Raw genomic sequence first — 13977 nt, 5'->3', positions numbered from 1 at the left:
TATCCTTTGTAAGCAGCACAGAGAATACAAGACAGGTTTAGGCTGATTATCAGGAGCCTAAGCACCCTGTCATGACTTTGCCACTGGCTGATGGTAGGCAAATCTCTTCTATCTGGACTTTGGTTTCCTCATCTAAAAAATCTAGGTAATAAGAACAATCACAAATGAATGAGTGCAAAAATGATAAAACACATTTATTAAACTCTTAACTTCTGCACAACACTGTTCTAAATGCTAGAGATGCTTACAGAAAAGTAAGACAGTTCCTGCTCTCAAGGATTATACGCTGTGTTGAGAGGAGATGACATACAGAGGAGGTATCAGCTCAGATGGAAAAGTCCAGTGTTCATTTTCATACGGTGGGACTGCAGATGACAATGCATTTTCTTTCGTGTCATTTCCATTAATAAAACAATAGTGGCTTCTGATGTTGAACCTGACAACGTCAAGGAATGTGGTGGTAAGAACTTAATTTTCCTTAAAGCATAAAGATTAATGCTGCCATGTGTCACATAGTAGGTGCTAAATATACACTTGAGAAATGATAGAGACATTTAAGGCCTCTCTGGTTCCGTCAAACTGAGGGATTAATTCATTAATCACTGATAAACCATGAATCATTTTGAATTCAGGAAAGGAGTGATTGAGTGCCTTAGAATGATTTGTAGGGCAGTCCTTTGAGGTTTGAAGGAGTAGCAAAAGTATTAAATACTTTATTGCAATAGTATAGGCGACAGATAATGAGTGGGAAAACTAGGGTTTTGGCAGTAGGAACAGAAGAATGAGAAAATAAGAGAGATAGTGTGGGTGCAGAATTTTAATCCTCCCAGTGTTTTTTGAGGATCCAAAGAGATAATTAGAAGATGCTTGTAAATGGTGTTGTTAATCATATAGAACTATAAAAATACCAGGCACTTTTATGAATGAATAATAAAATGACATCATTTGGTAAGTAATTTGCTATAGATGAGGGAAGAAAAAAACAATAATTCACCTTTTAACACATGAATTTCAGATTATGTTATATCAAACTTTAAGAGCTAATACATTTAGGTAAGGTGTCCATTTCTTTGCAAATGACATATAAAGATAGAGCGAGAATGAGAGTGAGAGCAAGAGCAAGAGAGAGACAGAGAGACAGAGACTCAGTTCTCTCTCATCACTCTAGTCCATCCATATTAAATGCTGCTGCAAAAATCATGTTATTTATGGGCTGATCTTGTCAATACCCTCCTCCATCAACTTCAATGGCTCCCTATTTCTTCCAAGATAAAATGTAAAGTCTTCTATTTGACTCTAATATCCATATGTTCAAAACTATCTTCCCAACTTCAGTGAACATTACTCCACCCTCTACATCCTTTGATTCAGAAATAGCCTCTGACACACACATAAAGCTATACCTCCCTTGTCTGTAGGTCAGGCCAAGTGCCTGGAATATTCCTTCTCTATCACCTCCTCACAGAGACCCCCTATTCATTTAAAATGTATCTCAAGTACTATCTTCTGCACACCTCCCTTCTAAACTATTTATATTTAATTACTTTGCATATCAACTAGACAGGTAACTCTGGGGATAGAACACTAGAGCTGGTGTCTGGGAGATCTGAATTCAAATACAAATTCCAATACCTGATTTTCTCTATGACGCCAGACACATGCTGGGAATGTGCTCCCTCTACTACCTCCTCATGGAAAAAAGAAGATTTGAGTTCAAATCTGGTTTTAGACATTTACTAAATGTATGACTCTGGGAAAGTTAATGAATCTCTATCAGTCTCAGTTTCCTCATCTGTAAAATGGGGATAATAACACCTATTGCTGAGGTTTATTGTAAAAATAAAATGATCTAATATGTGTAAAATGCTTTATGAACCATAAAGCACTATAATAATGCTAGCTATTTTTTTCATTATGTATTTGTATTTATTGTCTTTGTATTTGTCCTGTATGGTTTTTTTGTTTTTTTTTTTAATGAAGCAATTGGGATTAAGTGACTTGCCTAGGGTCACACAACTAGTGAGTGTTATGTGTCTGAGGCTGGAATTGAACTCAGGTTCTCGTAATTCCAGGGCCAGAGCTCTATCCACTGTGCCACCTAAATGCCCATCCTGTATAGTTTTGTAAATGCATTGGTCTCTGCCATTTGAAAATAATTTCCTTGCTAGTAGGAATAGTTTCATTCTTTGTCCTTGTATCCTTGTCACTTAGCACAATGCATGGCACATAACAGATGCTTGAAAAATGCTTGCTGATGATTAATTGACTGAATGTGAACTTTGAACTCAGGAAAGAAGTCAGAGATAGAAAAACAAAGAATTGGCAGTCATCCACAGGGTAAGTACAGTTTGGATGATAGGACTGGATGATTTTGTCAAGGGAAAGAGGGCAAAGAAGAAAGAGATGGGTGTTAAGGACAGAATGTTGGAAGAACATCTACATTTAGGAGGCAGGAAGGAGGAAAAATATTGATAGAGAACTTGCCAGAAAAGATAGAAGTACAGAAGATTTTTAGTCTTACAGAATGTCAAGAACATTATACCGGCACAGATTTTTAGAGATCTGGCTTCTGTTTTGCCTATATATTGCCTATATATTCAAATTGAGAATGAATACTGCCAGTCTGTGGGGGGTGTCTGGGGCACAGGGATATTTTCATTAAGGTCCTTCAAATCACATTACAGGTGGTTGCTCACCCTGAGCCTGCATAAATTAAGTCGTGGATTTAAGAGTAAACATCAAGCAATGACTAACATTGACTGCAAAGTGAATGGTGCACTGCACTGCTTCTATTTTGTTTTCCATTCTTGAGGAAAATTAATTAATTTTAAAAAAAATACTTTTTACAGAAGGAAAATATTGTATGATAATATCATATATTCCCAGTCCCTCAGAGAAATACAATATACTGAAGTGGAGACCCTTATGGAATGAGGTTGAATCTTTGATGATTGGAGTCATATGTGGGCCACAGAAGGATGTCTAATCTGAATAATACCCAGTTCCACCCCATCTCATTCCTCCTGCTTGGAATCCCAGGACTAGAAGATGTACATGTCTGGATTGGCTTTCCCTTCTGTCTTTTGTACCTGACTGCCCTTTTAGGGAATATCACCATCCTGATTGTAATTCAGAGTGATCAGAGTCTCCACCACCCCATGTTCTATTTCCTGGCAATTCTGTCCTCTATTGACCTGGGCCTATCCACATCCACCATTCCCAAGATGCTGAGTATCTTCTGGTGCAACCTGACAAAGATTAGCTTCCTAGGCTGTGTCACTCAAATGTTCTTCATCCACTTATTTACTGGCATGGAATCAGCTGTACTCCTGGCCATGGCCTATGACCGTTATGTGGCAATTTGCAATCCTCTCCGCTATACACTGGTGCTCACCAATAAAGTGGTATCCATCATTGCAATGGCCATAGCCTTGAGACCATTATCTGTGGCTATCCCATTTGTCCTATTGATTCTGCGATTGCCCTTCTGTGGACACCACATCATACCTCATACATACTGTGAGCACATGGGCATTGCCCGCCTGGCCTGTTCCAGCATCAAAATCAACATTATCTATGGGCTAGGTGCTATATCCATCCTTGTCTTTGACATTGTAGCAATTGTGGTCTCCTATGTTCAAATCCTCAGGGCTGTTTTCCACCTTCCTTCTAGGGATGCCCGACTCAAGGCCCTCAGTACCTGTGGTTCTCATGTCTGTGTCATGTTGGCTTTCTACACACCAGCATTTTTCTCTTTCATGACCCATCGTTTTGGTCACAATGTCCCCCGCTACATTCACATCCTTTTGGCCAATCTGTATGTAGTTGTTCCACCTGCCCTCAACCCTGTTATCTATGGGGTTAGGACCAAACAGATTAGAGAGCGAGTATTGAAGACATTCTCCCCAAAATAAACAATGGACCCTGTATTTCTGAAGGCCTAACTCTTTGGGCTTAAAGAAAAGAGTTAAACCAAGTCAATATTTCTAAGTGCTCTTTGAAAAAAACAGGGCAATGAAATCATAATTTTATTGAACAAATTGGAGGGAAAATTATTTCTGTAGCTCTTGCCACTGAGGAAGTGTTTAACATTTAGTGTTACTACTTGTACCAGCATTTCTGCCAGGGTGTTTAAGGATCTTTTACTCTAGGAAAGGAGTGCCAGTCATTTGGTCAATGCAGTTTCTCAACACTCTTTTCTCCAATGGAGTTGTTAGAGTGGTAAGTTCTAGTCTTAGTGTTGAGCAGACTTTTTTTTTTTTTTTAGATTGAATGGAATGTTGCTTGAAAGCTGTCCTCTGGCTGTGTCAATCAATGAATTTGCCTTGGTTTTCCACACCAGTGTGTGAGGCTGTTCACAGGTCTCCTTGTTCTGAATTCATGACTTGTATCCTAACAAAGCTTGCACTAAATTGGGAAACAGGAGATGAGACAGCTATGAAATCAAATCTAGGCTAGTGCTATCAGTCAAAAGGTAGCACCTAAATTTGCTCTCTGGTGTATCACCATCACCAAAGAATGATACTGAGAGCATAAGCACATCCATTTTTAACATGTATGATCAGCAATGTACATATGATGACTCACTGAGGCATCAATAGGAAATAGCTCAGTATAAGACTCTCTTTATAGTAAACCTGAGTAGTCAGGAATTGAATATAATGTGTATACATATACATGCACACATATACGCATAATGATATAAGAACTAAATCCATCTATGTATCACTAAGGGAGAATATGGGTGAGAATGAGTAAAAAGGTGAGATACATTGAACCACACCCCAAACACCAATCAGGCTCAGAGTACATTTAAAATAGTACCACTAAGTTTAGTGTCAATTAGAGGCTATTTCCTTGAACTATAACATATGCTTGGAGAATCAGCACATGAGCATTTTGGCCATACTAAATACTAGACAGTTAACTGTTTGACCCTAGAAAAATTCACCTAACTTCTCTGTCTCAGTTTTCTCTGTAAAATATATAAAATGGGGATAATACACCTACTTCCCAAAGTTCTTGTGAATGTCAAATTATTTAATACTTGTAAACCACTTTGTAAGCCTTAAAACATTACAGAAATGCTAGTTATATTACTACAACCACCACCACAACAACAACTATGACTACGACCTTCTACTACTATTTTGAAATGCACTACTACTGCTACTATAATCTAGGGAACAAGATTATGTAATTCAGTAATGATGTTTAATGTTTTTCTCTCTGAAAGACTATAGGCCCCGGGATTCAAATAAAACCAGGTTGATTGAGAGACAGAATCTTATATTCCCTATTGATGCCTTTCCCTATTGATGCCTTAGTGAGTTATCATAGGAACATTGCTGATGATACATGTTGTAAATGGCCAGTACTTCTACTCTCAGCACCATTCTCTGGTGATGGACCTGAGAGCAAATTCAGGTGCTTACCTTTTAGATCAATAGCACTAGCCTAGACTGGATTTCACAGTTATCTCATCTCTTGCTTCCCAAGTTAGCATAGCCTTAGGGAGCTTAAACTTTACTAGAAGAGTACCAGATCTCCATGGATTACTACCAGATTCATGATGTCTTTCTTTATATCTGGCTATGGCTGGAAAGACTGATCTGCAACCAGAATGAATTGACCAGTGGCCCGTATACATATATGGAACAGTCTAGGTTTACCATCAACGAAGTTTGTTACTGAGTCTCAAAATTGTTCTCAGGCAGGGTGTCCCTGCCCAGAGCAGGCTTTTTTTTTTTAATTTTGTAGAATAAAACAAGTATTTGTATAACATAGTATAATAAAAAAAGATGATCACACATGAAACTACAATTTTATTATTCGTAACTTGCTATTCCTTTAAAATATATAATAAAGTTATCAAGTATTTTTTTTCCTTTTTTCCTTTCCTTTTCCCACCCCCACCCTAGAGATGGCTACCATTAGACACAAATGTGTGTGTGTGTGTGTGTGTATGTGTAAATTTATTCTATATGTACTTCTATTTATTAGTTCTTTCTCTTGATGCAGATAGTGTCTTCCTTCATACATACTTAAAAATATTGTTGTTACTATATACAACATACTCATTTCTGCTCATTTTGCTCTTCATTATTTTGTGCAAGTCTATCCATGTTTTCTAAGATCATCAAGCTCATCATTTCTTATAATATAGTAGTATTTCATCTCAATCATACACCATAATTTGTTCAGGCATAATAGCATCTTATTGACCTATACACCACTGGATGTGACCTTCAATATAACTTCTCCATCAATAAGCAGCATGGTTGACTTTATAGTGTTGATGTTTCTAGCAGGATGGAATTTTCTATGAGGAATCCTAGTCTTTTTTCACTATGACACATGGATAAATAGACTTGTATTGGGGTTGGGAGCAAACAATGTGGAAACTCTGAAATCTAATCTAGGCTAGTGCTATTGATCAGGTTTTACCTGAGCTCATGGCAGGTCTCACCACAAGAGAATGGTGCTAGAAGTCACAGTACTGATACCCACACATACATATGTACATATGTACATATATGTGTGTGTGTAAACAGTGAGAGAGAGAGTCAAAGAGAGAGAGAAACAGAGAGAGAGAGAGAGAGAGAAACAGAGTTCCTATTATGAATTATAGTTATAGATGTTCCCTTTGTTCCTCTCACTCCATGGCTTGCTTGATTTCATCTTTGGTGTGCAAGTCCTTTTCAGAAGACCTAGGAAGTAATGGGCCTGGCTTGTCAAGAGTAACTGGAGGTGATGATACAGTGAGAACATTGTATTTAGAGCCGGAAGACCTGGGTTCAAATCTCAACACTTTTGTGACCTTAGGTAAGTCACAACAGCTCCAGCCCTCATGTTCTTTGCTTGGAAAATGAACGATTTGGACTAAATGACTTCCTAGGCCCCTCAAACTCTGTCTATATCATTATACGATCACTGTGTCCATATCTACATTGCTGTCAATTAAGTCTAAGAATTAGAGACAATATGAAGCCGTCAGGGGATTTTTGTCATAAACCTTGATGGGATGAAAAGAACTAAAGGAATCATTTAGACTTGTGGTGGTGTCAAACATAACTAAAAATGGATCCCTGAAGTTGGACTATTGACTTGAAAACCCCCAAATTCACATTATTTATGTCATATTGGGAAATACCACCATTCTGTTTGTGATGAAGACTGTCCAAAGTCTTGACCAGCTCATGCTCTATTTCCTGGTCATTCTGTCTTCTACTGACCTGGATTTATACACATCCACCACCCCTAAGATTCTGGGCATCTTCTAGTTCACTTTAATGGAGATTAACCTTAGAGGTTGCCTTATACAAATGTTCTTCCCCCACTGTCATACAACAACTGGTCTTAGGTTTATGGCCTATGATCACTATGTGACTATCTACAATCCTCTCTGCTACACTTTGATCCTTACCAACAAGGTTGCTTTCACCATTGTTCTAGTCATCCTCCTGAAATCTTTGGCCTTTTCAATTCCCTTTGTTCTGCTAATCCTGTGGTTACCCTTCTGTGGACACCACATTATTCCCCACACTTATTCTTCCAGATGAATAATGTTATTATTTTTTCTAGTTCTATAAAACATTTTTGGTAGTTTAATTGACATGGCACTGAATAAGTACATTTATTTAGGTAGAATTGTAATTTTCACTATATTGACTTAGCCTACCAATAAGCAATTAATACTTTTTTTTCCATTTGCTTAGGTATAACTTTATTTCTGTGAAAAGTATTTTGTAATTCTGTTCATATAGTTTCTGGCTTTCTCTTAGCAAGTAGAACCCACAGTATTTTGTATTGTCTATAGTTATTTTAAATGGAATTTTTCTTTCTATCTCTTCCTGCTGATCTTTGTTGGTAATATATAGAAATGTTGATGATTTATGTGTATTTATTTCACATCCTGCAATATTGCTAAAGGTATTTTTTTAATATTTTTAACTACTTTTTAGTTGATTCCCTAGGATTCTCTAAGTATAACATAATATCTGCAAAGTGTGATAGTTTTGTGTCCATATTGCTTATTCTAATTCCTTCATTTTTGCTTCTTTTATTGCTATAGCTAGTGTTTTTAGTACGATATTGAATAATAGTGGTGATAATGGACATCCTTGCTTAACCCCTGATCTTATTGGGAAGGCTTCTAGCTTATCCCCATTAAAAATAATGCTGATGGTTTAGATAGATATTACTAATTACTAATAAGAATTATTCATAATTCCTCCAGTGTTGTTGCTGTTGTTGTTGTTGTTGTTGTTTTTAATAGGGATGGGTGCTGTATTTTTCAAAAACTTTTTCTGCATCTATTGAAATAATCATATGATTTCTGTTGGTTTTGTTATTTATATGGTCAATTATGCTGATAGTTTTCTTAATATGCAGCCCTGCATTCCTGGTGTCCCATATGGTCATAGTGAATGATCCTTATGATATATTGCTGTAGTCACTGTGCTAGTATTTCATTTAAATAATTTTAAATGATATTAAATGTTTAAATATTTAAACGATCATCAATGATAAAGGTCATCTCAGCAAAGAAGACATTGAGTTACAGTCCAGGAGGCTGAGAAAAACGAGGCTGAGGATGAGAAGCAGAGACACAAGGTGTCTTTCAAGAATTCTCTTGAATCTTATTCTTTCAGCATGAAGGCTACTGTAGAGGATGAAAAACTGGAAGGCAAAATTGATGATGAAAACAAACAGAAGATCCTTGACAAATGTAATGAAATAATCAACTGGCTGGATAAGAACCAGACTGCTGAGAAGGAAGAATTTCAGCATCAGCAGAAAGAATTGGAGAGGGTCTGCAACCTCATCATTAATAAGCTGTACCAGAGTGTAGGGGGCATGTGAGGAGGCATGCCTGGCTGTTTCCCAGGGGCTAGAGCAACCTCTTGAGGAGGTGCTTCTTCTGGAGCCATCACTGAAGAGGTCAACTAAACACACCAGAAGAAAGAGTATTCCACACAGCTTTCCAAAAAGTAAAGGACTCAAATTTGTAGCCAAGGCTGTAGCAGTTTAAAAGTAACATTCAAGCTACTGTGTACATCTGGGCATTCTGAATACTTGAATGTGTGCAGAGGGACAGAAGTGAACAACATTGAACTTTATCAGTACTGTGAACAAGTGGAAATATAATTCTTGTCCTGGAGAATAAAATCTATTTAAAATTGGCACCATAAAAAAAAAGAATAATAACCCCACTCTTTTTCTGACATCCCTTTCTGAAGTCCTCTTGTGATACAATTTTTTAAGGGGCTAATCACCACATTGGCCTGGCCACCTGGACACCATGGCAATTAACTCTAATTCTATAAGACTGATTCTTCTGAGTTGACTGTCCATATTGTTGAGCCTGACATATGGTCTAATGCTCCAGGCTGGGAAGATGTTGGTAGCCTTTTGATTAAAGCAATGAATTCAGAATAGGTCTTTCCTTACACTCACTTGTGAGTAGTTGTTTTTGTTTTTTGTTTTTTAAACTTCTCTCAGTTACTGGTGATGAACATCTCAAATGTCAAAGATATTGGCCCATGACCCAGTTTCACTCTGATTTCTAAATTATTTTCATGGTTTCTCTGATTCTTTCTCATTATATTCTTTCACTTGTTATCTTTTAGCTGAACTAAAATAAATCCAAATAAATAAATACTGGCCCTAATATGTACAATTTTGTAGACCACTTTGGTATCTCTGATTCTTTTTTATATCTAACCATTTAGATCCTAACAATATCTAATATTTTTTTTCTTTCTCCATTATCAAAAATTTCCATGTGGATGAGTAATTTGCAGTCCTTGATATCCTTTCCATTAACACTTTACTTCTCAAGTAATAGTGAAGAGCTAGAAGTCTTAAGTCAGCTTCTGGGAAATTCTTCAGGTAAACATATGGAGTACATAACTAAAGAATAAATTGAGGAGGGAAGAAAAGCATTTATATAGTGCCTACTTTATGCCAGGCCCTGGGTTAAGTGCTTTACCAGTAAAAGCTTAGGTGATTCTCATATATCTGTGGCATAGGTGCTGTTATCATAATTTTACAGTTGAAGAAATTGAGGCAAATAAAGGGTAAGTGACTTGCCCAGGGTCACATAGCTAACAAGGGTCTGGGGTTAGATTTGAAATCAAGTCTCCTTGCCTCCAGGCCTAAAATTCTATTCACTTTGCCACCTAGCTGCCCATATGAGAAGAAACAATAGACTGTTCTATTATTTAAAGTAGTAAAAACAGGTCAGGGATCCTATAAAAGGATACTAGACAGCATATGAGACCATAAAGCCATGAATACCAGCCAAAGAGAAGTTGAAACTGAGATAGTCTTCCTTTAGAGAAGAAGCTAGGGATTTCTGAATAGATAGGAAGTCCAAGAAGACAAGTGTGGAAAAGGAAGAAGGTAAAAAAAAAGTATTGGGTGATAGTGAATGGCAGTGTGGATAACACGTTATATCAATTTAGGGAATAAGAAAACTTAGTGGAGTCATTATATACCACTCTATAGGCAGGGGAGATGTTTCTGTGTAGATGAGAATCCTTTCCTTGAAACTAAATAGAAATGACTCTTGGACTATGGCTCCAGTAGAATAGAAAGCTTCTTTATTGGACAGGTCCCTAAAGTCCACATCATGAAGTCATAGAACCTCAGAGTTAAAAGATGTCTCAGAGGCTACCTAGCCTTAATTACAACTAGACAGGAATCCTAATCAATTAACCTCCACTTAAAGATCTCCAGAGAGGGGTTCTTCACTTCTTCCTCCTCCATATCACATAGATAGTTATCATTGTTGAGAGTTATAATTATTTCCTCACATTGACCTGAAATATTATTTTCTGCAACTTCTATCCATGGTTCCTAGCTCTGCCCTTGGGATCATGAGACCATTGGATCCTAAATTTAATGCATAAAGTAACCTTAGAGATCATAAATTCCAACTACTTCATTTCCCAGTTGAGGTAAATCAGGGTCAGGAATGCTAAGTTTGACTAGAGCCACACAGCAAGTAATTATTTAAACCAGGATTCAAATTGAGATCTTCCTAACTCCACATGTATACCAGTACACCACAATGAAAACAAGGCAAATTACTCTCCTAAATGACAGACTTACAAAGAGTTCAAGACACTTATCATGCCCCCCAACCTCTTTTCCAACTCTTTCAACTGATCTTCATATGAGAATATTTCTAGTCAGTTCTCCTTTCTCATAATTCTAATCTGGACATACTTCACTCCCCTCAAGGAGCTCACAATCCATTGACAAGACAATATGCCGACAACTATGTGCCAACAAACTACGTAGAGGAGTAAATGGAGATAATTGACTGAGGGTAGATACTGGAATTAAAAGGAATCAGGAAAGTCTTTCTTGAGAAGATGGGATTTTAGCTTAGACTTGAAGGAAGCTAAGGAATGAATTAGGTGGAGATGAGGAGAAAGAATATTTCATTCATGGCTGACAAAAAAATCCTGGAGTTAGAAGGTGTGATAATACTGATGTGAAGGCAAGAGGAGGGAATAGTTATGAATGACTTTGAACACCCAATAGAGGATTTTGTATTTGATCCTAGAGGCAATAGTGAGCCACTAGAGCTTATTGAGCAGAGGAGTGACAAGTTCTGACCTGATCTTTAGGAAGTTCACTTTGATAGCTAAGTGGATGGACTCAAGTGGAGAGAAATTTGTGGCAGTGAGACAAAGCAGCAGATTATTAAAATAGTCCTAGCATGAGGTGATGAGAGACTGTACCAGGATGGTGACAATGTGAGAGAAGAAACGGAGACATATGTGACAGATGCGTTACAAAAATAAAATCGATAGGCCTTGGCAACATTTTTGAAGTGGGGTGATGAGAGATAGGTTTTGAAGATGACATGATGTGGAGAGCCTGGGTGACTAGGACAGTGATATTTCCCTCACCAATAATAGGGAAGTTAGGAAGAGTATAGAGATTTGGAAAAAGATAAAGGGTTCAGTTTTGAACAAGTTGAGCTTAAGGTATCTAAAGATCATCAGGTTCAAGATATCCAATAGGCAGCTTGAGACATGAGACTAGAGGTCAGCAGAGAGCTTCAGCCTGGGTATGTGGATATGAGAATCATCAGTATAGAGATGATAATTGAATACATGGATGCTGATGAGATTATCCAAGTAATAATAGTACAGAAAGAGAAGTGGACATAGGGCAGAGGCCTGCAAGAAACCCAATGTTAGTATCTATGACTGCAACGAAGGTCTACCAAAGGAAACTGACAAAGAACAGTCAGATAGACAAACAGAGATCCAGGAGAGAATACATTCATGAAAACCCAGAGAGAAAAGGGTGATTGAAGGTGTCAAAAATTATAGAGAGGTAAGAAGCATGAATACTGAGAAAAGACCACTATATTGGGCAGTTAAGAGACCTTTAGTAACTTTGGAGAAAGCAGTTTCTAGATACTTGAAACTCAAAAAGGATTAAGTATTCATAGTTCATATTTCATTACTTTTTTCTATATTTTATTATAAAAGTTTCTTAGCATTCCAAACACTTCTAATGACAAGTGAAATAAATGAAACTTATGTTTACCTGTGCATCAGATGATACATAACTTTAACCACTTCACAATGTTATTGTAAATGAGAGGAAATGTTCCTACATTTCTCCTGGGTCATATCTTCGCCCACATTAATCTTTTCCCCTTTGAGTATCAGGTTAATCCCTCAAATGTACAACAAATGATATTTGTAGAATAAAATAAAATTTTTTCTTTGCATATAGGTTCCATCATGAAATAATTCACTGAAAATAAAACATTTATGATACTTCCTAACCTCACTTGATAATGAGCACTAATGTTTGTTCCAACATTTCATGTTTATTAAATGTTTTCCTCATAAAAACTTTGTGAGGTTACTAACCTAAGTATTATTGTCTCTATTCTACATATGAGGCAATTGACCCTCATTTAAGCAGCTCCTCTGATCATGCCATGCTTCAATAGTTAAGAGACTTGACTGGGTTCATATAGGTACTGAATACTATATCTAAATCATCCTTCCCCCCTCCCAAAATAAAAAAGAAATTTTGAATACACATACACAAACACACACACACACACACACGCAAGTTCATTCCCATACTCACAATACAACACAAAAAGATTTTCTAGAAAACTATGTATCTCCATTACAAACCTATTGCTTAATATATACACATATGGGTGTAAATATGTATATATATTTACATATTTATATGCTTTCATAATAACTTCATTGTTTCTCTTCTGTGCATTTTAAAAAATACAGTGGTTCCCTTTGGGAGGGGGCATTATTATTGTTTGTGCCCTCATTCACTAGATTGTCCCTCCTTTTTTAATAAAAATCAAGAAAGAGAAAGAGTCCTCATGAGAGAAAAAACATAGCCAAGAAAAATAAATCCATATACTGGCTACGTCTAAAAATACATGGCTTTCTATCTTTTTCTATCACATTTCTTTCAGGAAGTAGGTAACGTCTCATCAAAAGTCCTCAAGAAGCATGAGTGACAATAGCACTAAGTAGAGTTCTTAAGTCTTTCAAAGTTGTTTGTTTATTTGTTTCTGTACAATGTTATTGTCATAATATAAATTGTTCTTCTGGTCCTGTTCACTTCACTGGGATGATAGCAGTTTAAGATTTGCAAAGTGCTTTAAGTATCTTGTTTACTTTCTACAATGACCCCAAGACGTAATAATAACCATGATTAATAGCTAACATCCCTATGGCACTTAGAGGTTGGCCACCTCCTTTCAATATATTATACTTTTTTTGAGCTTGGCAACAACCCTATAAGATAAATACTATTATTTTCTCTCTTAAATAAATAAGAAAATGAAAGCACAGAGAGTTTAAGTGACTTTCTTCAGGGCCATATTGCTGGTATGTGTCTGAGGCAGGATTCAAACCCAGGTCTCCTTGACTTTAAGTTCAGTACTCTATCTACTACGCA

General features: G+C 36.8%; 1 protein-coding gene across 1 annotated transcript; it reads left to right on the top strand.

Annotated features, from left to right (window-relative positions):
• Window positions 1-2978: 2978 nt before the first annotated feature.
• On the top strand, window positions 2979-7724 carry LOC114040247 (olfactory receptor 52E1-like). Its single transcript, XM_027858284.1, has 2 exons — window positions 2979-3887; window positions 7719-7724. Exons 1-2 carry the CDS (start codon window positions 2979-2981, stop codon window positions 7722-7724), a joined length of 915 nt encoding a protein of 304 aa, XP_027714085.1.
• Window positions 7725-13977: the final 6253 nt, after the last annotated feature.

This window comes from Vombatus ursinus, unplaced genomic scaffold (assembly GCF_900497805.2).
Source record: "Vombatus ursinus unplaced genomic scaffold, bare-nosed wombat genome assembly UNPS02012887.1, whole genome shotgun sequence".
In the NCBI taxonomy this organism is placed as follows: Eukaryota; Metazoa; Chordata; class Mammalia; order Diprotodontia; family Vombatidae; genus Vombatus; species Vombatus ursinus.
The sequence above is the reverse complement of the archived record's forward strand: the minus strand, read 5'-3'. Positions and strand labels throughout refer to the sequence as shown.

Bases quoted from the DNA above. Each gene is read 5' to 3' on its own strand.
- LOC114040247 (XM_027858284.1), top strand. From the start codon at position 2,979: ATGTCTAATCTGAATAATACCCAGTTCCACCCCATCTCATTCCTCCTG.